General features: G+C 42.9%; 2 protein-coding genes across 3 annotated transcripts; one reads left to right on the top strand and one right to left on the bottom strand.

Annotated features, from left to right (window-relative positions):
• Positions 1-1,708: 1,708 nt before the first annotated feature.
• On the bottom strand, positions 1,709-6,895 carry LOC311517286 (uncharacterized protein). The gene is made up of 2 exons (XM_084622011.1): positions 5,007-6,895; positions 1,709-3,848 (listed from the first exon to the last, which is right to left on the bottom strand). Exons 1-2 carry the CDS (start codon positions 5,711-5,713, stop codon positions 3,716-3,718), a joined length of 840 nt encoding a protein of 279 aa, XP_084478137.1. The 5' UTR covers positions 5,714-6,895; the 3' UTR covers positions 1,709-3,715.
• A 2,303-nt stretch (positions 6,896-9,198) lies between these two features.
• On the top strand, positions 9,199-23,888 carry BLOC1S4 (biogenesis of lysosomal organelles complex 1 subunit 4). Of its 2 annotated transcripts, none has more exons than XM_084620979.1 (5): positions 9,199-9,485; positions 11,605-11,676; positions 15,295-15,396; positions 19,379-19,513; positions 23,063-23,888. In XM_084620979.1, exons 1-5 carry the CDS (start codon positions 9,303-9,305, stop codon positions 23,162-23,164), a joined length of 594 nt encoding a protein of 197 aa, XP_084477105.1. In that variant the 5' UTR covers positions 9,199-9,302; the 3' UTR covers positions 23,165-23,888. The 2 variants fall into 2 exon arrangements, with proteins under 2 accessions (XP_084477105.1, XP_084477106.1); XM_084620980.1 differs by lacking the exon at positions 9,199-9,485 and adding an exon at positions 9,935-10,196.
• Positions 23,889-24,644: the final 756 nt, after the last annotated feature.

Here is a 24,644-nt window from a genome sequence, read left to right as displayed (position 1 = left end):
ACAAGTCACACAGATTGACAGAGCCAGAAGAGTACCCAGAAGTCACCTACTACAGGACAGGCCCAACAAAGAAAATAACAGAACGCCACTAGCCATCACCTTCAGCCCCCAACTAAAACCTCTCCAACGCATCATCAAGGATCTACAACCTATCCTGAAGGACGACCTATCACTCTCACAGATCTTGGGAGACAGGCCAGTCCTTCCTTACAGACAGCCCCCAACCTGAAGCAAATACTCACCAGCAACCACACACCACACAACAGAACCACTAACCCAGAAACCTATCCTTGCAACAAAGCCCGTTGCCAACTGTGTCCAAATATCTATTCAGGGGACACCATCACAGGGCCTAATCACATCAGCCACAATATCAGAGGCTCGTTCACCTGCACATCTACCAATGTGATATATGCCTTCACGGGCCAGCAATGCCCCTCTGCCATGTACATTGGTCAAACTGGACAGTCTCTATGTAAAAGAACAAATGGACACAAATCAGACGTCAAGAATTATAACATTCAAAAACCAGTTGGAGAACACTTCAATCTCTCTGGTCACTCGATTACAGACCTAAAAGTGGCAATACTTCAACACAAAAACTTCAAAACCAGACTCCAGCGAGAGACTGCTGAATTGGAATTAATTTGCAAACTGGATACAATTAACTTAGGCTTTAATAGAGACTGGGAGTGGATGGGTCACTACACAAAGTAAAACTATTTCCCCATGTTTATCCCCCCTCCCCCGCACTGTTCCTCAGACGTTCTTGTCAACTGCTGGAAATGGCCAACCTTGATTATCACTACAAAAGGTTCCCCTTCCCCCCCCCTCTCCTGCTGGTAGTAGCTCACCTTATGTGATCACTCTGGTTACAGTGTGTATGGTAACACCCATTGTTTCATGTTCTCTATGTATATAAATCTCCCCACTGTATTTTCCACTGAATGCATCCGATGAAGTGAGCTGTAGCTCACGAAAGCTTATGCTCAAATAAATTTGTTAGCCTCTAAGGTGCCACAAGTACTCCTTTTCTTTTTAACCGTATGGAGTGGAAATCTATCAACTTCATGAAAAAACTCATACAGATACAGACAGACATCATCTTCCTTTCCAAATGCAAACAGATGGACATCATACCAAAAGGACTGAAGGTAAAAAATCCATTACAATCTACATACCACACAGACTATGCTGACAGCTTGGGCCACACGCTCTCAAAGAAACTGTGGAACCACCTGATGAACATCCTCTACAGCAAACAGGGAAAGATTAAGAATGAGCTCTCAAAATTGGATACTCTCTGTCAAGGTTCCTTCCCACTCTGAACTCTAGGATACAGATGTGGGGACCTGCATGAAAACCTCCTAAGCTTACTTTTACCAGCTTAGGTTAAAACTTCCCCAAGGTACAAACTATTTTACCTTTTGCCCTTGGACTTTCGCTGACGCCACCAAACGTCTAACTGGGTTTATTATTGGGAAAGAGTAGTTTGGAAACATCTTTCCCCCCAAAATCCTCACCAAAACCTTGCACCCCCCTTCCTGAGAAGATTTGATAAAAATCCTCACCAATTTGCATAGGTGAACATAGACCCAAACCCTTGGATCTTAAGAACAATGAAAAAAGCATTCAGTTTCTTACAAGAAGAATTTTAATAGAAGTAAAAAGAATCACCTCTGTAAAATCAGGATGGTAAATACCTTACAGGGTAATTAGATTCAAAACATAGAGAATCCCTCTAGGCAAAACCTTAAGTTACAAAAAGACAAAGACAGGAATAGCCATTCCATTCAGCACAGCTTATTTTCTCAGCCATTTAAAGAAATTATAATCTAATGCCTATCTAGTTAGATTACTAAATTCTAAGACTCCATTCCTGTTCTGTCCCCGGCAAAAGCATCACGCACACAGACTCAGACCCTTTGTTTCTCCCCCCTCTCCAGCTTTGAAAGTATATTGTCTCCTCATTGGTCATTTTTGGTCAGGTGCTAGCAAGGTTATCCTAGCTTCTTAACCCTTTACAGGTGAAAGGGCTTTTCCTCTGGCCAGGAGGGATTTTAAAGATGGTTACCCTTCCCTTTATATTTATGACACACCCCCCAAGTCACAGATAGGGTGAAACACTGGCTGGGATTTCTTCCTGGAGCTCTAGGAAAAAACAAAGTGAATAAGACACATGCACCTCTAAATATACTACCAAGTATATAAAGACTAACAATATTTTCCACATCTCAAGGACAATTTTAACCAGTTGATTCTGGGAAACCATCCGATGAAGTGAGCTGTAGCTCACGAAAGCTTATGCTCAAATAAATTTGTTATTCTCTAAGGTGCCACAAGTACTCCTTTTCTTTTCACAGGAGAGTGCATCAGCCTCTTTGTTAAAAGCTCCTGAGATGTGCTGGATGTCTAAATCAAAATCTTGGAGAGCTAAACTCCACCGAATAAGTTTTTTGTTATTTCCCGTGGCGGTATGAAGCCACTGTAGCGCAGCATGGTCGGTTTGCAGGTGGAAACACTGTCCCCAAACATATGGGCGTAGCTTTTCCAGAGCGTAGACAATGGCTTAACATTCTTTTTCACTGACTGACCACTTGCTTTCCCTCTCAGACAGTTTTTTGCTGAGAAACACAACAGGGTAGAATTCTTAATCCAGTCCTTCCTGCATTAAAACTGCTCCCACACCACGCTCGGACGCATGTGTGGTTACTAGGAATGGTTTGTCAAAGTCTGGGGCCCTTAGTACAGGGTCAGACACAAGTGTCACTTTAAGCTGGTTAAAGGCCTTCTGACACTCTTCGGTCCACTGAACGGCATTTGGCTGTTTGTTTTTGGTTAGGTCTGTTAGTGGGGCAGCGATTTGGCTGTATTGAGGTACAAATTGTCTGTAATAACCAGCCAAGCCTAAGAAGGATTGAACCTGTTTCTTTGACTTTGGGACAGGCCGCTTTTGGATAGCATCCACTTTGGCCTGTAGGGGGTTGACAGTTCCTTGACCCATGTGGTGTCCAAGGTAAGTCACTCTGTTTAGGCCTATTTGACACTTCTTAGCCTTAACAGTTAGTCCTGCCTCCCTTATGCGCTCGAAGACTTTTTGTAGATGTTCCAGGTGTTCTGCCCAGGAATCCGAAAATACGGCCACATTGTCAAGGTAGGGGACTGCATATTCTCCTAATCCTGCTAGGAGACCATCTACAAGTCTTTGGGAGGTGGCGGGTGCATTCCGCAGCCCGAAAGGGAGTACATTAAATTCATACAGCCCGAGATGTGTGATGAAGGCTGACCTTTCCTTGGCGGATTCATCTAGCGGAACCTGCCAGTATCCCTTGGTTAAGTCCAAGGTAGAGATGAACTGGGCGCGTCCCAGTTTCTCTAATAGTTCATCTGTGTGTGGCATTGGATAGTTGTCTGGGCGAGTTACAGCATTTAGCTTACGGCAGTCCACGCAAAAACGTATCTCCCCATCTGGTTTGGGAACTAGAACCACTGGAGATGTCCATGCACTGCCAGAGGGGTGGATTATACCCATCTGTAAGATATCCTGGATCTCCCGTTCTATATCAGTTTTAGCTTGAGGAGACACCCGATAAGGTTGGACTTTAATTGGGTGAGCATTACCTGTGTCAATGGAGTAGTATGCCCGTTCAGTCAGTCCTGGGGTGGCTAAGAACGTCCGCGCATAGATAGTGCACAGCTCCTTGATCTGCTGTTGCTACATACGCCCAAGGGTCATGGAGAGGTTCACCTCTTCCACGCCACCAGCACTTTTCCCTTCGTAGTAGACACCTTCAGGCCACTCAGCGTCATCTCCTCCATGGGCTGTAAACTGACAAACCTTTAATTCTCTGGAATAAAAGGGCTTTAGAGAATTAATATGGTACACCTTAGGCTTTTGGTTGGAGGTGGGAAATGCTACGAGATAATTAACAGCTCGCAGGCGCTCCTGGACCATGAATGGCCCTTCCCACAACGCTTCCATTTTATGGGCCTGGAGCGCCTTTAAGACCATGACCTGGTCCCCTACTTTGAAGGAATGCTCTCTGGCATGTTTATCATACCAGGCTTTTTGTTCTTTTTGAGCATCCTGTAGGTTTTTTTTTTTAGCAAGGGCTAGAGAGGTTCGGAGGGTGTTTTGTAGGTTGGTTACAAAGTCCAGAATGTTAGTTCCTGGAGAAGGTGTAAAGCCCTCCCATTGCTGCTTCACCAACTGTAATGGCCCCTTAACCTCGTGGCCATATACAAGTTCAAATGGTGAAAACCCTAAACTGGGATGTGGTACAGCTCTGTAGGCAAAGAGCAACTGCTGCAACAGTAGGTCCCAATCATTGGAGTGCTCATTTAAGAATTTACGTATCATGGCCCCCAAAGTTCCATTAAACTTCTCCTCCATACCATTTGTTTGATGGTGGTAAGGAATGGCAACCAAGTGATTTACCCCATGAGCTTCCCAAAGGCTTTCCATGGTTCCTGCCAGGAAATTAGTTCCTGCATCTGTGAGGATGTTGGAGGGCCAACCTACCCTGGCAAAAATGTCTGCTAGTGCCTGGCACACGCTTTTAGCCCTGGTGTTGCTTAGAGCTACTGCTTCCAGCCATCGGGTGGCAAAATCCATGAAAGTCAGTATGTACTGCTTTCCTCTGGGTGTCCTTTTCGGAAAAGGACCCAGAATATCCACAGCTACTCACTGAAATGGAAATTCAATGATGGGGAGTGGCTGGAGAGGGGCTTTGACCTGGTCTTGGGGTTTTCCCACTTTTTGGCATACCTCACAAGACCGGACATAGGTAGAAACATCCTTGCCCATTCCCTCCCAGTGGAATGACCTCCCCAAACAGTCTTTGGTCCTGTTCACCCCAGCATGGCCACTAGGATGATCGTGGGCTAAGCTCAAGAGCTTGACCCGGTACTTAGTTGGAACTACCAACTGTCTCTGAGGATGCCAGTCTTCCTGGTGTCCACCAGAAAGAGTTTCCTTGTATAAAAGTCCTCTTTCTACAACAAACCTGGATCGATTGGAAGAGCTGAGAGGCGGTGGGTTGCTCCATGCCGCCGTCCAAGCTCTCTGGAGGCTTTCATCTGCTTTCTGTTCGATCTGGAACTGTTCCCTTGATGCTGGAGACATCAGTTCCTCATTGGATTGTGGACCTATGCTTGGTCCCTCTGGAAGCAATGTAGGGGATGGGGCTGTTTCCGTTGACTGTGAACTGCTCTCCGCTGGTGCACTATGTTGGGGTTCAGGCTCCGGCTGAGCCTCTTGTATAGGGTTATCGGCTGCTGTCGGTTCGGGTTCGGTGGGGCCCTCTGGTGCTGGGGTTGCAAGTACTGGATTCAGTGTGGGAAATGGGTCTGGTGCTGGTTGTTCCGCCGGTTCCAGTTCTGGGACTGGCTCTGTCTGGGTCTCTGGGACTGGATCCACTACTGCTGTTGCAGACATTGGCCAGGGGTCCAGGTTCATCACCTCTGACTTGGTCCTGGTAGAAGTTTCCGGAACAGAGCTAGGCGTGACGGCTTGTTTAGCCTGGCTGCAGGTGACCATCCCCACCCTCTTGGCTCGCTTCACATGATTGGCCAAGTCTTCCCCCAACAGCATGGGGATGGGATAATCATCAGAGACTGCAAAAGTCCATGTTCCTGACCAGCCCTTGTACTGGACAGGCAACTTGGCTGTAGGCAAATTGAAAGAGTTGGACTTGAAGGGTTGAATCATCATTTCCTCTGGGTTGATTACATTGGGGTCCACTAAGGAAGCATGGATAGCCGACACTTGTGTTGCGGTGTCCCTCCAGGTGGTGACCTTCTTTCCGCCCACACTCAGTTTCCCTCCGCTCTGAGGGTATCTAGGAGGTATCTGGGCCTTAGGACCTCTGGGGTGACTCTGGTGCAATGAACTGTAATCTGTTGGGGTTCTTTGGGCAGTTGGCCTTTACATGCCCCAGCTTGTTACATTTAAAACATCATCCAGCTGACGGGTCACTGGGGCGAGGTGGGTTGCTGGAGAATGGAGTGGTGGGATGATAAGAGTCTGGAGGGTTCCTTGTGGGGTAGGTGGGGCCTTGGGCTGCCCCCAGGAGTAGGGTGTGGTCTGAGGTTGTCCCTTCTGGTATCCGCTCCAACTGCAACCAGTTTTTTTTCTTCTCTGCCACCTCCACCCATTTGGCTCCAATCTCCCCTGGCTCGATTACAGTTTTGGGTTTCCCATCTAGGATGTATCTTTCTATTTCCTCAGGAACACCCTCTAAGAACTGTTCCATTGCATTAGGAAGGGCAAATCTGCTGGAGATTTAACACTTGCTCCTGATATCCAGGCATCCCAATGTTTCACAATGTGGTAGGCATGTCGGGTAAATGACATGTCTGGTTTCCACCTTAGGGCTCTGAACCGCCGACGGGAATGCTCGGGAGTTAGCCCCATTCTGACTCTCGCCTTGGTTTTAAACAGTTCATACTGGTTCATTTGTTCCTTAGGCATTTCAGCCGCCACCTCAGCTAAGGGTCCACTGCGCTGCAGCCTCAGCTCTACCATGTATTGGTCTGTAGAGATGCTGTACCCAAGGCAGGCCCTTTCGAAGTTTTCTAAGAAGGCCTCGGTATCATCGCCTGCCTTGTAGGTGGGGAACTTTCTGGGATGGGAAGTGGTACCTGCAGAAAGATTGCTAGGTATATTCTGCTGAACCTTTGCCTTCTCCATCTCCAGTGCATGCTTCCTCTCTTTTTCCTTCTCCTGCAGTTCTTTGGCCCTTACCTCCATTTCTTTGTCCTTTGCCTCCATTTCCCTCCTGTGGGCAGCCTCCATTTCTTTTTCCCTGGCCGTATGTGCATCCATCTCCATCCACGTGAGTTCTATCAGTCTTTCATATTCCTTTTGTTTTTTCTCAGCCTCAAATCTGGCTAATTCCAGCCTTTGTTGAAATGTGGAGTCTGTCATCGTAACTTCTGTTTTTAATTAACTTTACACCTGAGAGTTAGAAAGAAAACCAAAAAAAAAACTTGGCTTGTAAAATATTGCTGTGCTGTCCGGATACCTATGTTCTCTGATAATGATTGTCAGCCTACAGAGAAATCCTAAAAAACCCGTAACACCTTTGTCTCCAGGCAAATAGGCAGAAAACCCCTCATTTGCTTTTTGGAGAAGAAAAAAACAAACAAAAAGCAAAAAAATTCAGGTCTGTGAAGACTTGTGAATTTCCCTGCAGGAGGTTAAGTACCCTGCCTTTAGGTGGAGAAAACTCCAGCTCACAAAAGACCATTCCCTTTTGTCTTTGCTCTGGCCCCAAAGCAGAGGAAAAAACTCCAAACTTCTTTCAGTTGGAAACCTGATTTCCAGCAGCCCAAAGGAAAAAAAAATTCCCTTTTAAAATCTGTGCTTCTGGTTCAAAAAATCTCAAATTGATCTCAAAATGATTTCAAGTTAATCCCACCGCTCTGCCACCATGTCAAGGTTCCTTCCCACTCTGAATTCTAGGATACAGATGTGGGGACCTGCATGAAAACCTCCTAAGCTTACTTTTACCAGCTTAAGTTAAAACTTCCCCAAGGTACAAACTATTTTACCTTTTGCCCTTGGACTTTCGCTGCCACCATCAAACGTCTAACTGGGTTTATTATTGGGAAAGAGTCGTTTGGAAACATCTTTCCCCCCAAAATCCTCACCAAAATCTTGCACCCCCCTTCCTTGGGAAGGTTTGATTAAAAATCCTCACCAATTTGCATAGGTGAACACAGACCCAAACCCTTGGATCTTAACAACAATGAAAAACAGCATTCAGTTTCTTACAAGAAGAATTTTAACAGAAGAAAAAGTAAAAAGAATCACCTCTGTAAAATCAGGATGGTAAATACCTTACAGGGTAATTAGATTCAAAACATAGAGAATCCCTCTAGGCAAAACCTTAAGTTACAAAAAGACAAAGACAGGAATAGCCATTCCATTCAGCACAGCTTATTTTCTCAGCCATTTAAAGAAATCATAATCTAATGCATATCTAGTTAGATTACTAAATTCTAAGACGCCATTCCTGTTCTGTCCCAGGCAAAAGCATCACACACACACAGACCCAGACCCTTTGTTTCTCTCCCCCCAGCTTTGAAAGTATCTGGTCTCCTCATTGGTCATTTTGTTCAGGTGCCAGCGAGGTTATCCTAGCTTCTTAACCCTTTACAGGTGAAAGGGCTTTTCCTCTGGCCAGGAGGGATTTTAAAGATGGTTACCCTTCCCTTTATATTTATGACACTCTCATAAAAAACCAACCTTCCACACAAACTTCCTCATGGCTGGACTTTACAAAAACTAGATAAGTCATTTACAACACACTTTGCTTCGCTACAAAATAAAAAGGACACTAAACTATCTAAACTATTACATGCCGCAAGGTGCCACAACAGTGGTCCCCTTAACCCACCCAGCAATATTGTTAATCTATCCAACTATACTCTGAAACAAGGTCTACACATTCTCGTTGTCAAGCTAAGTAGATCAGCGATGGCTCTATAGGGCAGGGAAATGGTGTTGCATGGCTGGGGGAGGTGCTTCCCTTGCTGAGAGGCAAATTTTGGAGTAGACTGTTGTGCAATTCCCTTAACACAAGTCAGCTCAGGTGCACCTAACTCTGTAGCAAAGGCCAGGTTTACCCTTCCAGATGGGTTGGAAGACGTGGGTTTTTTTGTTTTTTAAAAGGGGCTACTGTAGTACTGCCTCCCATGCATGTGCTGTGAATGTCAGGGAGCTCACTGGTCTGATGTGGCCTGGCAATTCCTCACTGCTACTTGTTCTTTGTCTTCCAGCTAGATTAGCTTGTTAACCAGCCGGTGAGTTAAAGGCTGAAATGCTTGGAGTCTGAAGGGGCAGTGCTCCTGGGTGTGGAGCTAGCTCTAGGGGCCCACAGCGCTGGGTGGGCGGAGGAAAAAGCAGCAGCGAGTGCCACACCCTCCTACAAAAGCAAAGCAACTAGCCAGAGGCAGCAGAAGGCCTTGGGTAATGGGGCAGAGCCAGGCGCTCCCAGCTCCAGTACGGCCGCCCCCGTTTGCTCTGCGAGCGGCAGGGAAAGGCCAGCTCCTGGCCATGCTCCGCTGCAGCCTGGGCGTCCCGCGCGCCCAACACCAGCCACGCGCCGGGCGCCAGTCACGTGGCTGCCTTCCCACCCCAGCAGCTCTCGCCACCCTCCGCCCCGCCCACGCCTAAGCCGCCTGCGCAGACTCCTCCCCTCGCTTCACCGCTGGGCTTGACCCTGCAGGGCTGCCGTTGAGAGGCCGTTTGCGACCCCGCTCCACGTGAACGGCGGGCGGGGGAGGGGGCCCGCAGGATGGAGGAGGTGGCGGAGCCGCCGGGCGCTTGGCTCAGCGGGGACAGCGGCAACGTCTCGCAGAGCCCCAGCAGCGCGTCGGGCATCGGGGAGGAGGGCGACCCCCCGGAGCTCCTGCTCAGCCGCGCCGCTGCCGACTACTCCGCCTACCTGCTCCCGGCTGGGGTCGACTTCTGCGCGCAGGTGAGAGGGGGCGGGGCGGGGCGGGTTGTTCCCTGCGTGCACCCGTAGCGAGGCCTGCTCGCGCTACGGGGGCCGCGCTGGGGGGTGGGCTGACACCCGCGTGCGGGCCGGGGGCCTCGCGTGGCTGCGCCGCCCCCCGGCGTCGAGACAGAGACCGAGACCGAGGCCGGAACCCGGACCGGACACTCACCCTGACACCCCTATGGCTCGGGGGGGGGCGTCAGCAGCAGAAGTTGAACTTGGGCGGGGCGGGTGTCTCAGTTTTTAAAAACTAAAATCCCGAGTTTTTCTGGGTTTGTTTTTGTTTTTCCGTCACTTATTAAAAAGCCGCTTTGTTTATTTTGTGGGGCAAACCCGGAGTTCGGCTGAAGCTGGGCCTGTCCAGGGCGGGTCTCCACTGGAAAATAAGGCGGCGGCGGCGGGGGGGGGGGCAGTTTAGTCGAAACCAAAATTTAGAGAGAAAAATCTAAAGCCAGAGGTTACTTACTGGTGGGCCTGTTGTGCTGGGCGCTGCACGCCCATGTAAAGTGCAGCAGAACCGCTGTTTTAAGAACCATTTTGGAGATGGAGTTAATCAAATCGGGAAATTGGATTTTTCAGAATCCCCGTAGGTTGGGGGCAGGAGTTGCCAGTGCTGGGTGTTGCTTTCACCGCCCCTTAAAGCGTGGGGCGAAGGGACTGCCAGTGCCTTGGAGGCATCCGAATGTCAAGGGATGTTGACTTTCATTTTGTGGTTATTTGTGTTCTTCCATCTGGTAGACTGGTTTGTATAATTGGTCATTTGTAACATTAATGTTTGTACATTTGAAGTTCTGCCGTTTATAGAAAGTACATGTAAAGATGTGGTCTCTGTCTCACAGATAGTTTAAACTCACAATCTGCATTAAGAACCAGCAAGCACTGGCCTTGAAGGTACATCAGCACATTTAATCAATCACTGTCAAGAGACCTTTTAAATTGTTAGTGTCACAACCAGTGTTTCAGATCTCTGTAATACTCCAGAGGGAATTCTGAGCACAGTATTTTAATATTCTGCAAATTTTTGTCAGTAAATAAATGTAGAGACTCCAGCATGCCAGTGGGGAGCACAGGCCACTGGCTGCACAAAGGTGGGGAATTACCCTGTGGCCTCATGCCCCCAGACGTGGACTCTGTGGTAAGGCTGCACCTAGCCCTGACACAGTGCAAGGGCCAGGCCTGTCCCAGAAATACCCTGGGGCCCTGCCCCCTCTGCACCAGGTGTGGGCAAGCAGGCTCAACCCAGCTTGATCCAAGTGTGGAAGGGCTTAGTGTGGGGGAATCCTGGTGGGGGGGGAGAGGGTTCTGGATGGGGCATTCTGGGTGTGGGTGGCTCAGTGGGGGGATCTGGGTACCAGGGATGGGTCTGGGTGCATGGGGGCTTGTTGGAGGGTGCCAGAGACAATCGGACTCTGCAGGGGGGTCGAGGTGAAGGTGTTTGGGGCTCTGTGGGGGGAAGGGGCTCGGTGGGGAGGAGGGGTGTCTGAGTGCTATGGGAGTGGGGCTTGATGGGATGTAGGTCCAGATGCAGCTGGGTGGGGCTCAGTGGAGTGGGAGTCCAGGTTTGAGGGGCTTGGTGGGGTGGTCTTTACTAAGTTTTTAAAACTAACTTGATTTCAAGGTGATTTTATCCATAGGATGTTCATCCTATAAGAGTTGAATATAATTATGCTGACATAGATTTATTGATGCATAAGTTATGTAGTATAACGTGCAGAACTTATGACTAGTCATTTGTGTATAGAGGTAGTTGCTAAGATATGGCAAAATAGTGAAGTTTCACTACGATGAATTTTTAGTTGTTGTGATCCGCTGTAGCAGGGTTCTCAAACTTCATTGCACTCCGACCCCCTTCTGACAACAAAAATTACTTTGTGACCCCAGGAGAGGGGACCGAAGCCCGAGCCCCACCACCCTAGGCAGAGAGACTGAAGCCCAAGGGCTTCAGCCCCAGGCAGGGGGCCTATAACCTGAACCCTGCTGCTCAAGGCTGAAGCTTCGGGCCCCAACAAGTCTAAGCCACTTTGGGGTCCCGACCCAGAGTTTGAGAACTGCAGTGCCAAAGTATATTTTTCATTACCTGAATGTATTTTTTTTACAGATAGAAAGCTTAGACAAGAGTCTAGAAGATTTGCTGACCAGGGTTGATGAATTTGTAGGGATGTTAGACATGGTATGTATTGATCTCTGTAACTTCCATATGGGTACTGCCTATTTTTGGGGGGGATGGGTGGGGGGGAAGTGCTGAAAAAGTTGGGTGGTTTGGGTTTTTTTTTTCCTTCATGGGAATAACCAGCATATGATTCACATTAGGGGTCACATTTTCTTTTTTTAAGTCGAGGTCTAGGTGTGCAAACATTTCCCATGCATGCTTACCCCAAAATTATCCAGTTTGCATGCAGTGATTAAATGTATGCACAAATGTACATGTGTAACGTATACGTGAGCTTATGAGGAGAGGCTGAGGGAGCTGGGATTGTTTAGCCTGCAGAAGAGAAGAATGAGGGGGGATTTGATAGCTGCTTTCAACTACCTGAAAGGGGGTTCCAAAGAGGATGGCTCTAGACTGTTCTCAATGGTAGCAGATGACAGAACGAGGAGTAATGGTCTCAAGTTGCAGTGGGGGAGGTTTAGATTGGATATTAGGAAAAACTTTTTCACTAAGAGGGTGGTGAAACACTGGAATGCGTTACCTAGGGAGGTGGTAGAATCTCCTTCCTTAGAGGTTTTTAAGGTCAGGCTTGACAAAGCCCTGGCTGGGATGATTTAACTGGGAATTGGTCCTGCTTCGAGCAGGGGCTTGGACTAGATGACCTTCAGGGGTCCCTTCCAACCCTGATATTCTATGATCTATGTGTCTCAAGTCTCCTTTATGAAAATATTAGCCAGTACAATGACAGATATTTGAAGGGACATTTCTAAGTCATATTTGGCCCATAAGTTTAATAAGAATAAGTTTTTCAAACCCTAAAACTAATAGAAGTGTTTATTTGAATTCTAGTGGGTAGACCTTTATAAAAACCAACATGCTCCATGCAGTCTTTGCACCTAAATGTTACAGTATAAGGCTAGTGCATGAAAACCAAAACCATAAAATTCACTGCTATTTGGCCATTGACAAAAGTGAGATTTAAAAGCCTGTTTTCATTGAGAAAGAAGCAAATAGGAAAGAGCATAAATAGTGAAAAGTAAATTAGATTTTATTCTTCATTCTTTCAGTTCTAATAATATAAGATTGCCTTGAAAAATGTTAATGAAAATTAATCTTCTGAGGCACAGAAAGATAGTAATCCATCTTTAATATAATAATGGCAAAGAAAAATATTTTATATGCCTGTCCAGGAAAAAAAAATCTTTTGGGGCAAGTAGAATTTTGACAGGCTGATGATCTAAGACTGTAATAACCTAGCTTTCCTTTATTTATCACTTATTAACCTGATGTTGTGCCTTTAATTAACAGTACCATATTGTTTTATGTTCCTGTTTGACTTCAGTCACTCTTGAATCTCCAGACTTCATCTTGTTCATAATTTCAATGATCATAAATCATTAAGAACATAAGAGCTGCCCTACTGGGTCAGACCATGGTCCATCTTGCCCAGTATCCTGTTGTTGATGGTGTCCCATACCAGAACTTCAGGGGGCATGTACAGAACAGGACAATTATGGAGTGGTTCCCTCCTGTCTTCCCCTCTTGCCTTCTGTCAGTCAGAAGTTTAAGGTTTCCCCCAAACCATCTTCACTAGTAGCCATTACTGAATTTTTAGTGATTTCTAACAGATGCAGAGTTCATTTCAGACTATAAGATTGCATTGTGTGTTTACAGTATTGAAACAGACTTGCAGTACTTTTTTGCAACCTGATTGTAGTTATTCATTTATTTATTTTGTTAATAAAATAGTAAGATGCAAAATTTTAAATATATAACCATAAAAAAATTGCAGAATTGCTAACTGCATATTGGCAGGTATCCATATATAAATAATGAGGATTGTACTTATGTGAAGTAATAGTGTATTCCAAAAACATAGAAGATATTGTTTTTCAAATTCTGGGGCATACCACCCATCCTTTCCCTGCTCTCCTCCCTCCCACATTAGCAGGTGCGCACAAGACCCTGATGGGTTAATAATTTTTTTCTTGTTTCTTCAGGGTAGCCAGTATGTGCTAAACCGATTCCCTGAGGTGCCCAACTCCACCCTGTGCGCCCTGGGGCATTGTGGGTATGAGGCTGATCCCAAAGTCCCTGCCCCTAGGATCCCCATTACCATTACTCAGCACACCCAGTGCTGTGCCACCATCCTGCTGCCAGGCGATTCCCACAGAAACCACACAGCCTCATAAGAATTCGTATCCCCCCCACCACCACCACGCCAATCCTCCCTTACCACCATGGCTGAGTTATGAATCAACATTGTGGCAGTCCTGCACAGGTATTCTGGTCCCACAAAAAAGGCCTCGCACCAAGCATGTGGGCACACATGCAAGGGGGGGGGGGGCGGAGCCACTATGTGCACACAAGTTGTTGCTCCAGGCAGCTAGGATTCATATTGTGTGTGTGAGCCTCCTCCCTGTATTCATTGTTTATGTGGGGATTCCACCCTCAGCTCCAAACTTTCCCTGTGCTGAGAGGGGCATGCATGGGACATGAATCTCTCAAGGGGAGGTGCAGCAAAAAAAGTTTGGGAACCTCTGACATAAGACAGCTTCAGAATTAAATTTCTCACTCAAAACCGAATGCCAAAAAAAAAGAACCACATGCAGCGAGTAATCGCAGCTTTCCTGCCATGGACAGAAAGAATATCTAAAGATATCTCCTAATCACCCTCAGTGTTGCACCACATGTCTCTTCTGCTCTCACAGAAAAGAGACATCAGATTGCATAGCACCTTCTTCTGATTAAAAGTGCCTTACAAGTAACATAGCCTCATGTGCCTAGTGTGAGGTAGGTATTTTCTACATTTTGGCATTGCTCTTGTAATATCATAGAGCAAAACCACATGCCAAATATGTTTCCTGTTGCTTCCTATATACTTCTCCAAGAAAAGTTAACTGCAATAAGATGTTACTCCTATGTGTGTGTGTGTTAGTATGTATATATAAAAAATATTTTGTTGCAGTTTGTCATATTCAGCTGTTTGGGAAAGATGATGTTTGTTGAGCTTAAGGGAAAGAGAAAGGAGCAAGTCAGAAGAGACTAAAAGAAGACAAAAAACTTCCTACCAGAAATAGTACCCCTTATTAATAAAATAGGTTTCCCTTTATATATCTGAATGGCAGGAGTCTTACTACAGTCATGGGCACCTTAGAAAAACTTAAAGTTGGTGGAAATCTCTTGAAACTATGATAAAAATTGCACTTGAACCTCATGCTCTTGAGATGCAGTGGCTTTTTGTGATTTTGAGTTGGTGTCTTAACTTTTCAATGTCTCCATTTTCCCATCTGTCAAATGGGGATAATATTAACCTTTGTAAAGTATTTTGTGATCTTTGAATGAAAAGAGTTGAAAGTGCAAAGATTTATTATTTTATTATTATTTATTACATTTTGACTTCTATTTTTCATTATTGGCAGTCCTCTGTGCCATTTGGAAATAATTAAGAAATGAGCCCAGCATATGATTGCATATGTTAACAGACACAGTACCAGCACTAATTTGTTTACAGCCTTCAAGATCCAGTGGCTTTAACTAGATGTCACTAACTTTAGTATTAGAATATACCAAAGTTATTGTACAGATTTAGTCATAGTGTTCACTCAACTTTATGTAATTTGTTTGGATTGGTTTTAGATTCGAAGCGAGTCTTCTCAAGTAGTCAATGAAAGTGTACCTCAGATTCACACGAAAGCTACAGAAATGAGACACATATATAGAAAGATTGACAAACTAGAGGTATGTATTCTGATGTCAGTTATTTACATTCCTTTTCTCAAGGGGACAGTACCACTGCATATTTTAATGTTTTTTCTCATGAGTTGCAGACCCCTTTTAGATGCTTCAGAAGATTTCCCATGCTGAATGTAGGAAACATTTTATTTCTTTGTCTTTCTAGTTTCTAAAGGTGCCTTTTTGTTTCAGACTGTGAACTAGTGTTTTCGCACACAAGATGTCAACTAGTATGTGTAATGATGTGGGAACTCAGTATTACTTTAATTGGCTGCTTGTGCCAGTCACAAAGGTTTAACTTGCTGTTGGCTGGATGCCAGAACTCTACAGGCAGTGCATACATAACTTCTTGTGACCAACAAATGGTACCAATTGTCTTATTTTCTTAGCAAACTAATGACAAGTACAATGCCAATAGCAAGTGGAAATATAGAGGAGCTAAGGTGTTTCCACTTACCTCATGGAAGATTTTTAATGTAGCTCTTCTGTACTTCCCCAAATACTTGTGCTTTTTATCTTAAGGATTTTTGGTTGGTTGGTTTGCTACTCTAGTGAATTACCAAATTGATATTTTGCCTCTAAGTTTGGCATCTTCACTAGCCTTATCGCTGAAAATCATGTGGACCTCCAACTTTAGAACTACTGTTATCTCTGCAAAAAAGAACATGAGTACTTGTGGCACACAAAAGCTTATGCACAAATAAATTTGTTAGTCTCTAAGATGCCACAAGTACTCCTGTTCTTTTTGCGGAGATAGACTAACACAGCTGCTACTCTGAAACCTGTTATCTCTGCTTTTTTTCCAAGTTGCCTTTTCCACGCACATCACCCCATCTACAAAATGCGTTTCTTTTATATTACAAGGTTAGTAGCAGCAGTCCTTGCAGAGCAGTGTCATATAGAAAGACATTCTACATGACGCTTGGTGCAGGGTAGATAACATTTTTAATAGAAGTTCTCATAATTTAAATTCAAAATTTGTTTGAATTTGTGTATGTGTCTCAGTGCATTCAACAAGTCAGTATTAAAATTAATGGAACAAACAGTTCACTGCTATAAATCAGTGCACCATCCATCTGTATGGTTCATCATGTTAGTATTCCAGTACACTGCGTCTGAAAATTGTATATGTATTCTGTACAGTATTATAACTTATTTTACTTAATGTTTTTTCTCAGAGAATGAGAAATTTTGCAATCTAAACTATAAAAGGTAACTAATATCCAAATCTTAATGCAGGTTTAACGTGGGGAACTAATAGGTTTTTTTGTAATTCCCTGAAAGCGCCAGGTTTCTTGAACAGTATCTTCATTTATGTTGGCGCTCGCTGCTTGGAATAAGACAGCTAGCTTTCCTGCTTTCTCAAATCAGTAATACAACTTATACTTTTTGATAGTGTCTTTCATACGGAGTGTCTCCCAAAACAATTCAAACAGTAGAATGAGAGGAAAATTGAGATCCAGGATAACATTTGCAAAAGCATTTACATAACCCAGGCTTCTAAATCCTATTCCACTTCTCAGTGGAAGTCAGTGGTACAAAAGCACTTAAATCACTTAGGTGCTTTTGAAAATGTTACCCTGCCTAGGCAATGAAGAAAAATATTAACAGCTAAGATCTGAAATGAGTTTGAAATAGAGAGATCTAGGAAGAGTTTCAGATACTAGGAGCTGTGGATTAGAAAGCTCTTATACCATCATTGTGGAGGGACAAGAGTTCATTGAGAGATCAGTGCAGAGGAAGAGGGAGGCTAGGATTGTGAAGAAAACTGAAAGTCAATGGATTTATTTTAAAACCTGAAAAGACAATTCTAAACTGAAATGAATGGGAAGTTAGTGGGGTACATACACATTTGTTTCAGAATATCTTTGACTTTTAATCAATTTTACTATATTGATATATAATCCAAGATGGCAATAGCATGAGGGAATAGAATGCTGCAACCTCTGTTCAGTTCACTTGTCGCCATGGAAGCACACACAATTATTAATTTCCTGGTGTGTGTTCAACAATTAGGCAACAAGTGAATCTCTCGGCCTGTATGTCCGTATCTGTGAAATTGACAGCAAAGATTTTGCCCTATCCCCTGCTTTCAAGCCTGAAAACCTTGCTTTGTAAAACAATCTCCTGCCCCCTACAAGTGAATGCCACAGCACGGTGACTGAAAGGCAGAATAGACTAGAGTGCTATTAACAGAATTAAAGTGATAGGATGTGTGGGGGAAGTTAACCAGACATGCACTTTTAATCAGGGTGGATAAAAATCAATGATTTTAAAAAATGGATTTTATTTAAAATTTTTTTATTTCATTACGTCATAACGAGTGTATCATTGTAAAAAAAAATAAACCTGTTGAAAATCTGAATTTATTACAAAATATGTGAAGGCTTAAACCTATAAACTTTTTAGAAATATTTAAATAAAAAATAAATATGCTGACTCCATGAGCCTCTATCAAAAACTTTGAATTAAAGGCTTCTATAAAGAAAGATCGGGGGGGAATATCTAACTTTGGAGATCAAGCTTTATAAATATGGCACAGTAGGTGAGCCTGAGTAACTTAAGAGACCGTCTCAGGGCTTGTCTACACTTACAGCACTGCAGCCACCCAGGTGCAGCTGTGCCGCTATAGTGCTAAGTGAAGACACTACCATACCCAACAGGAGCGCTTCTCCTGTCAGCATAGCTACCGCACCACGCAGGAGAAGCCCTCCCATTGACATAGCCCTGTCTACTCTGGGGATTGCGTCGGTATTGCTGTGTCACTCAGGGGTATGGATTTTCCACACTCCTGAGCAACATAATTCTACTGACATATGTTTGTAGTGTGGACCAAGTGTGATTTTCTTCAAGAGACTTAGGCCATGTCACTTATGTTACTCAGGGATGTGAGAAAAAAAAACACATCTGACCGACATAAATTTTGCCAGCATTAGTGGTAGTGTGCACAGCACTACGTCAGTGGGAGAGCTTTTCCCGCCAACATAGCTATCGCTGCTTGTTGAGGTGGTTTTATTATGTCAACGAGAGAGCTCTCTCCCATCAGAGTGGTCACACAAGCTTACAGCAGTGCAGCTGTCACTGTAAGCTTCCTAGTGTAAACATGGCCTTAGACTAGACTAGGAACTTAAGCTCCAGTCTCTTTTACTGAGTTATATTTGAACGTTTTCCCAGACTGATCTGAAATACTCAGTTTAATTCACTGACTGCAGTTAATCCCTGTGTTTAATAAATCATTTAGTTGTAAATGTGGAACATGGTTTTTATACATAAACTTCTCTTATCAAAACATTAAACTTTTTTATTAAACAAAACAATTATTTTATATGCTGTTTTGTGTGTTTAATTTTAATTTAATTAACTACTGAACATATTGAAAATGTTTTGCCTTTGGATTTTTTTTCTCATTTTTTAAACATCAAATGGGCTGGAGACATTCAGTGTTTAGTTTCCGACAGTTATCATTCTTGTCCATGTCTGAGAGAGCTGCAGACATTCATGGGTATGGAAGGAATTTCAGAGCAAGTACCATGCAAAACAATTCAAGACCTTGTTACAAATTAAAGTACAATAACATTTTGTTTACTGCTGCTCCCCAGGACAAAATCTCACTTTATGTAAGCAAACGTTGTAACAACTTTCAGTTAAATAAAACAGTACACTTGTTGTCTAACTACATTAAATTGATCTGCCGAATGTTAATATTCTTCTATATTCTCTTTAAAAAAACAACTGGTCTGTCTTACTCTACTCAACTTCCAAATTATCCATTTCCAATCATATAGAAGGTTGCACAAGTGGGTTATTTGTGGCACAAATTCAAAAATGGAGATGGCACAAAATACGATTTTTTTTTAATGCTCTTTGAGGATTGTTACCTGATAATTATATTTTAATTTCTACATAATCTGAACATCTTCAGACCTCTTGTTGGGAAATGTTCTTACATAACGATGAATAAAGATAGCTTTGTTTTATTTTTAACTAGGCCTTTGTAAAAATGGTTGGAAATAATGTGGCTGGACTGGAGGAGCAGGTCACAAAGGCAGAAACAGACCTTGGAACTTTTCCAAACACCTTTAAAAAATTCTTACAAACTATCAGTGTACCATCCTTTCTTAATGTAAGTATGTTTCTGTCAAGGTGAGTGTGTCTTAAAATGTGTCACGAGAAAGGTAGGCTTTGAATGAGGCTACAGTGAAGATTTGGAACAGCCTTCCAAGGGAAATAGTGGGGGCAAAAAAACTAACTCATTTCAAGACTGAGCTTGATAAGTTTATGGAGGGGATGATATGAGAAGAGTGCCTACAATGTCACCTGGCCAATCCTTGATTGCTATTGGCAAATATCTCCCAACAGTCAGAGATGAGACACTAGATGGGGAGGACTCTGAGTTACTACAGAGAATCCTTTCCCAGGTGTCTGGCTGGTAGGTCTCATCCACATGCTCAGGGTCTAACTGACCACGATATTTGGGGACAGGAAAGAATTTTCCCCGAGGTCAGACTGGCAGAAGACCTGAAGGTTTTTCAACTTTCCTCTGCAGTGTGGGATATGGGTCACTTGCTGGTTTGAACTAGAGTAATTGGTGGATTCTCTTGAAATCGTTAAATCAAGATTTGAGGACTTCAATAACTCAGCCAGATGTTATTACAGGAGTGGGTGAGTGAGGTTCTGTGCCCTGCGATGTGCAGCAAGTCAGACTAGATGATCATGATGGTCCCCTCTGGCCTTAGAGATAAATTCATAGATTAATAGATTTGAGCTTAAATCTGAAGTTTTTGCACATGGCACAAGCTGGGTATGGTGCACAATGATAATCTTACAACAGAGTAACCAAGAGAATAAATTCTTGTGAGGGCCTGAGTTCATGCTCCAAAGAGAACTTGTGTGAGGCATGAAAAGAGCTACAAAACAAGCGCAAAAAGAGCAAACCTTAAATAAAAGGTCACTGAATTCCGACCTGAAGACAGATAGGAGGAACCTATACAAACTAAAAATGTGCAAGGAATTTTTTCAAAGTGCTAGTCTACATGAGAACATCAGAAGAGCGAAAAAGGTCACTGAACGCTGTGTTATTTTAAAAATAAATAAGGATGCTGTGGTCACATGACTTACAGTAAATGGATCACAAGGCACCTTGTTAGATGGCTTTCATACAGGAGAATAAAATTACTTTTCCTTTGTGGTGATGGGCCAATTACATGTTGAAAAATGAGAAGTAAGCTACTTAATCTGATAGGTTTATTTTAGCTTTTGAAGTTTATGGCCGTCACTTGAGTTGTGCTTCAAACTGTAGTATCAGAGTGGTAAAGGAGAACGCGTTACTAGAGAGCTAGCATTCTCTTAGACAGGGCTAAGGATTGAGGTCAAAAAACCTGTTTCCAACTCTGACACTAGCTCTTCAGCCGTGGGTAAGTTATTTATTTATCCTCCCAGTGCCTCATTTTCCTTCTTTTGTAAGAAGGGGGTGATCAAATAACTTTGCAGTTTTAAGAGGAGAAATATTTCATTCAGTCCAGAAGTTGTTTCTAAGCCACTTAGCAATCTTTCGTTTTGTATTGCAGCAGCACCTCGAGCCCCCAATCATGGACCAGGACACCACTGTATTCTTGTTCCCATAAAAGTAGCCTTTAACCCGTCTGTTTGTGCTGCTACAGAAGTCATTAAATGCAAGAGCTTAATTATACAATATTAAGGTTACAAATTTTTATTCATAACCATGACAATGCTGTTCTAATTTGTAAAAATGGCACTGGAGTGTTCGATTGTCTCTGTGGCTATCCATTTTTCACAGCTCATTGGTTAAAAAGTGGTTGTTTTTAACTGCCAGCATTATACCCACACACTGGGATCTGAAAGTCCAGTTTTGTTCTAGCTTGAACATTATGCACTCGATGAACATTTATTACACTAGTAATAAATTCAGTAGTTGAAACTTAATTAATTCTGTTGAACAAGCTAAATTAGAATCCAAATCTCTCTATCACAGTTGTGCAGGCCATGTATGACTAAACTGAATATAAAGTAGTATGAATATTTTCACTAACAATAAACAGAGACCAAATCTTTTAAGTGCAGCGATGCCATTTCTACCCAGCCTTTTCTGAATATAGTTTCATGCATAGGGTTCTCCAACAGGCGATTCACTTGCATAAACTTAAGCAAGTACTTACATGTTTGCAGGACTGGGGACATAAACAATAATTCACATATTATAGCAAGCTTTTGGGAGTGAATGGTGTAAGTTAGTTATCTTAGGACTTTCGTCCTAGTTTTTTTACCTACTAACAACTTTCTGGGAACCTTTCCTTTTTGGCTGAACTTTGGCTGCAATTTTTTTCCTCTCGCCAGGGTTGTGTTGTTTTGTTTACTTTTTAACTGGTCCTTGGTGTGAAGGAAGTTTTGGTTGGTCTTAAATGATGTATCCACAGTCTCATTTTAAGATTGTCCCAGAAGTTCTACTTCTATTGGGACACTCATCATGCCAAGGAGTGAGAATGTACAGCTCTCACACCTCCAAATGTTACTGAGGGGGCAGGCTTTTTTACACTGCTAAAATTTGAAGTGCCCACCAAGTAGACTCAAAAATAATTATACTTATTCACTTAGCAGGACACTTAATGTAAAAGAAGAGTAAAAAGTAGTTTCAGATACTGTGGCTGCTCTTGAGTTCTGCCAACTTTTGTGATTGTAGTCATGTTTTTAAAATACTTTCTCTCCCATGTTGCTGTATGGAAAAACTGATGCACCCAGGGGAAACTGTCTGCACAAAGTAGAAAGAGATTCTTCTGTAGAATTTTTCAGTTATGTGTTACTTTTAACAATATAGATAAAAACTATTTCAGGCAGAAGGGATATTTTTAAATTGGTGGTATCCCTTCTAAGTTTTTCTAAATGTAGCTAAGACTTTCTTGTAGGGGAGCAAGCCATACACCAAGCTGCCATTTTTCACTTTATATGTTGTGAGTTGCCATAAGCAACTTTCAGTTTACAGTTTTGTTCAATTTTCTTATAACCCAAGTGTCAGCCTGAGGAAAATCCCTTCTTTCCAAATAAAGTTCACTTCCTGGCTGAGACCAGTTTATTGAGAAAGTGATGAGTATGTGAAAGCAAAGGGTAAAATCCTAATGATTACAACAGGTATAATAAAGTAAATTGTCAAACTGCCTGTTGTCAATGGCACTTTAGGTCAATATTCTTGCTAAATGTTCTGTAGTATTGCAATAACAATAGTATGGATAAGTTTAAGGAAATACTGACTTCTCCCCAGTTTAGTTGTTGGATTTATTGCAATTATTTAAGATGAAATGTACTTGATCAAAAAGTTAATACTTCAGTGAGAGAGGCAATATGTTTTTGAAATATAAAATAACCAAAAGTTTCCCATTTCATTTTATTATAGTGACTTCATTAACATAAGGCAACCTTTTAATTTAGCCAGTTAGATTGGCACGTGTGTGTTTGAGTTTCCAGACACTGAGAATAGACACAATGTAAAGTGGAAGCAATTTTTATATGAACTATGCAGTTTATATGAAGGAATTCTTGTCAGTTATGAAGAGACAAAGGGCTTGCGGTTAATGTTCTATGCAAATATAGCTCATTACATAACTGAACAAAAAGTGGTAAAGCAAAGGCAAAAATCAAATAAAATGTTTCTTAATCACAGAAATCATCTTCCTCACGGCAACATCAGACCCTGTATGAGCCTCAAGCCCTTTTCAAGACTGAAGACTACTTTCCGTGTCTCAGTGAGCCACCTTACTCATGATTTTGCTTTTGCGTTGACATGAATCCAGAAGAGAAAATGGCAAGTGAACAAAAGCAGTGCTCAGAGTTGCTGCATTTTTATGCATATCAGTGGCAGATTGCCATCCTGACTGTGTGCCACCATCTGTCTTCTGACAGTATTATAAGCAGTCTTCAATTATTTGTGTATAATATATGATTATAGAAGTCTTCCTCAAACAAAGCTATAAACTTTCAGGTTAAGAGAGAGAGAAATTGGTAAGGGTACTCCTCCAATTGATTTTTCATCTTTAAGCACACTCTAGTAGGAAAATGGGTAAATAGGAAATGTCCTTTTTTGTGTGTATTGTAACACTTCAGTTTCTGTGTTGCTACCAGTAATAACATCTGTAGCACGTTTCTATTTTTTTAAGTAGCCCTATGGGTAACTGAGATGAGAGAAGGACAAAGCTCTCTACATTAATGTCCCTAAGGAATGGCTGGGGTCCTGCTCTCCAACGTCTGAGAGCATGTATTAAAAATACATAGGAGTAAGATCTCTACTGTTCTGTGAACTGCTAACTCCACCAAACTCTGCAGCATGAGAACAGGAATGTGATGACTCTTGTAGAATTTCAAGGGTCAAAGTCTAAACTTGGAAGTTCTGTTTGATACATGTATACAACCTTGACTTTTGTAAATAATGCCAAAATTATATATGTATGATTACCAAAGCTCTTGTAATTAAAGTTGAAGTAGTTTATTTATATGGCTTTTTCTAAGTGGTTGTGATTTGTGATCAAATGAGGCTTAAAAATTGCCTATGTCATGTACATTTCTATGAATTTTCCACCTATTAAGGCTTTGAACTGTAATCACATCGACTCTCCGAAGTTAAGATGGTGAGACCTTGTTGGTATGTGGATTGGAGAACTTAAGCACTGCATGTGATATAGTAGGTGATATGCCTCTCTCTGAGCTGATAATGCCCCACTGTCTCATTGAAGGTCCTGTCTTTCAGCTGAGACAAAGCAGAGGTCCTAACCCAACCCTATGGCTGGGTTAAAGTGCGGTTCTGGTATGGAAAGTGAATTGTATACATAGAATGTGTGAGGTACAAATATGGTAACATTGACTTTCAGATCAAATTTTCAAATAGGATTTTTTTTTCCTAGCAGTTATCCTTCAAACACACCCCAGGAACTGAAACGTCAAGCTGTGTTCCTTCTTCCTTATGTATAATCTCCAGTAAGAATATTTAGATCAAAAGTCACCCATAGATGCATTTCCACAACTCATTAGGCTAGTGGAGCCTTTCCCTTCACACCAAACTAAATGGAAAGTCTAGCTGTACCTAGCCCCTCCCAAAAGGGAAGGGAGGGACAACTCTGGCTAATTTTTATTGTTAGCCTCACCATGTCTTTGTGCTTTGGGGAATGCAAGGACACCTGCTCAGCAGAATCATGGATGCACCACCTGTGTTCTCTGTCCCCTATCTCACTGGGCCAGGGCACAGCCTACCC

The sequence above is a fragment of the Lepidochelys olivacea genome (assembly GCF_965140295.1).
Source record: "Lepidochelys olivacea isolate rLepOli2 genome assembly, chromosome: 2".
Lineage (NCBI taxonomy): Eukaryota > Metazoa > Chordata > Testudines > Cheloniidae > Lepidochelys > Lepidochelys olivacea.
The sequence above is the reverse complement of the archived record's forward strand: the minus strand, read 5'-3'. Positions and strand labels throughout refer to the sequence as shown.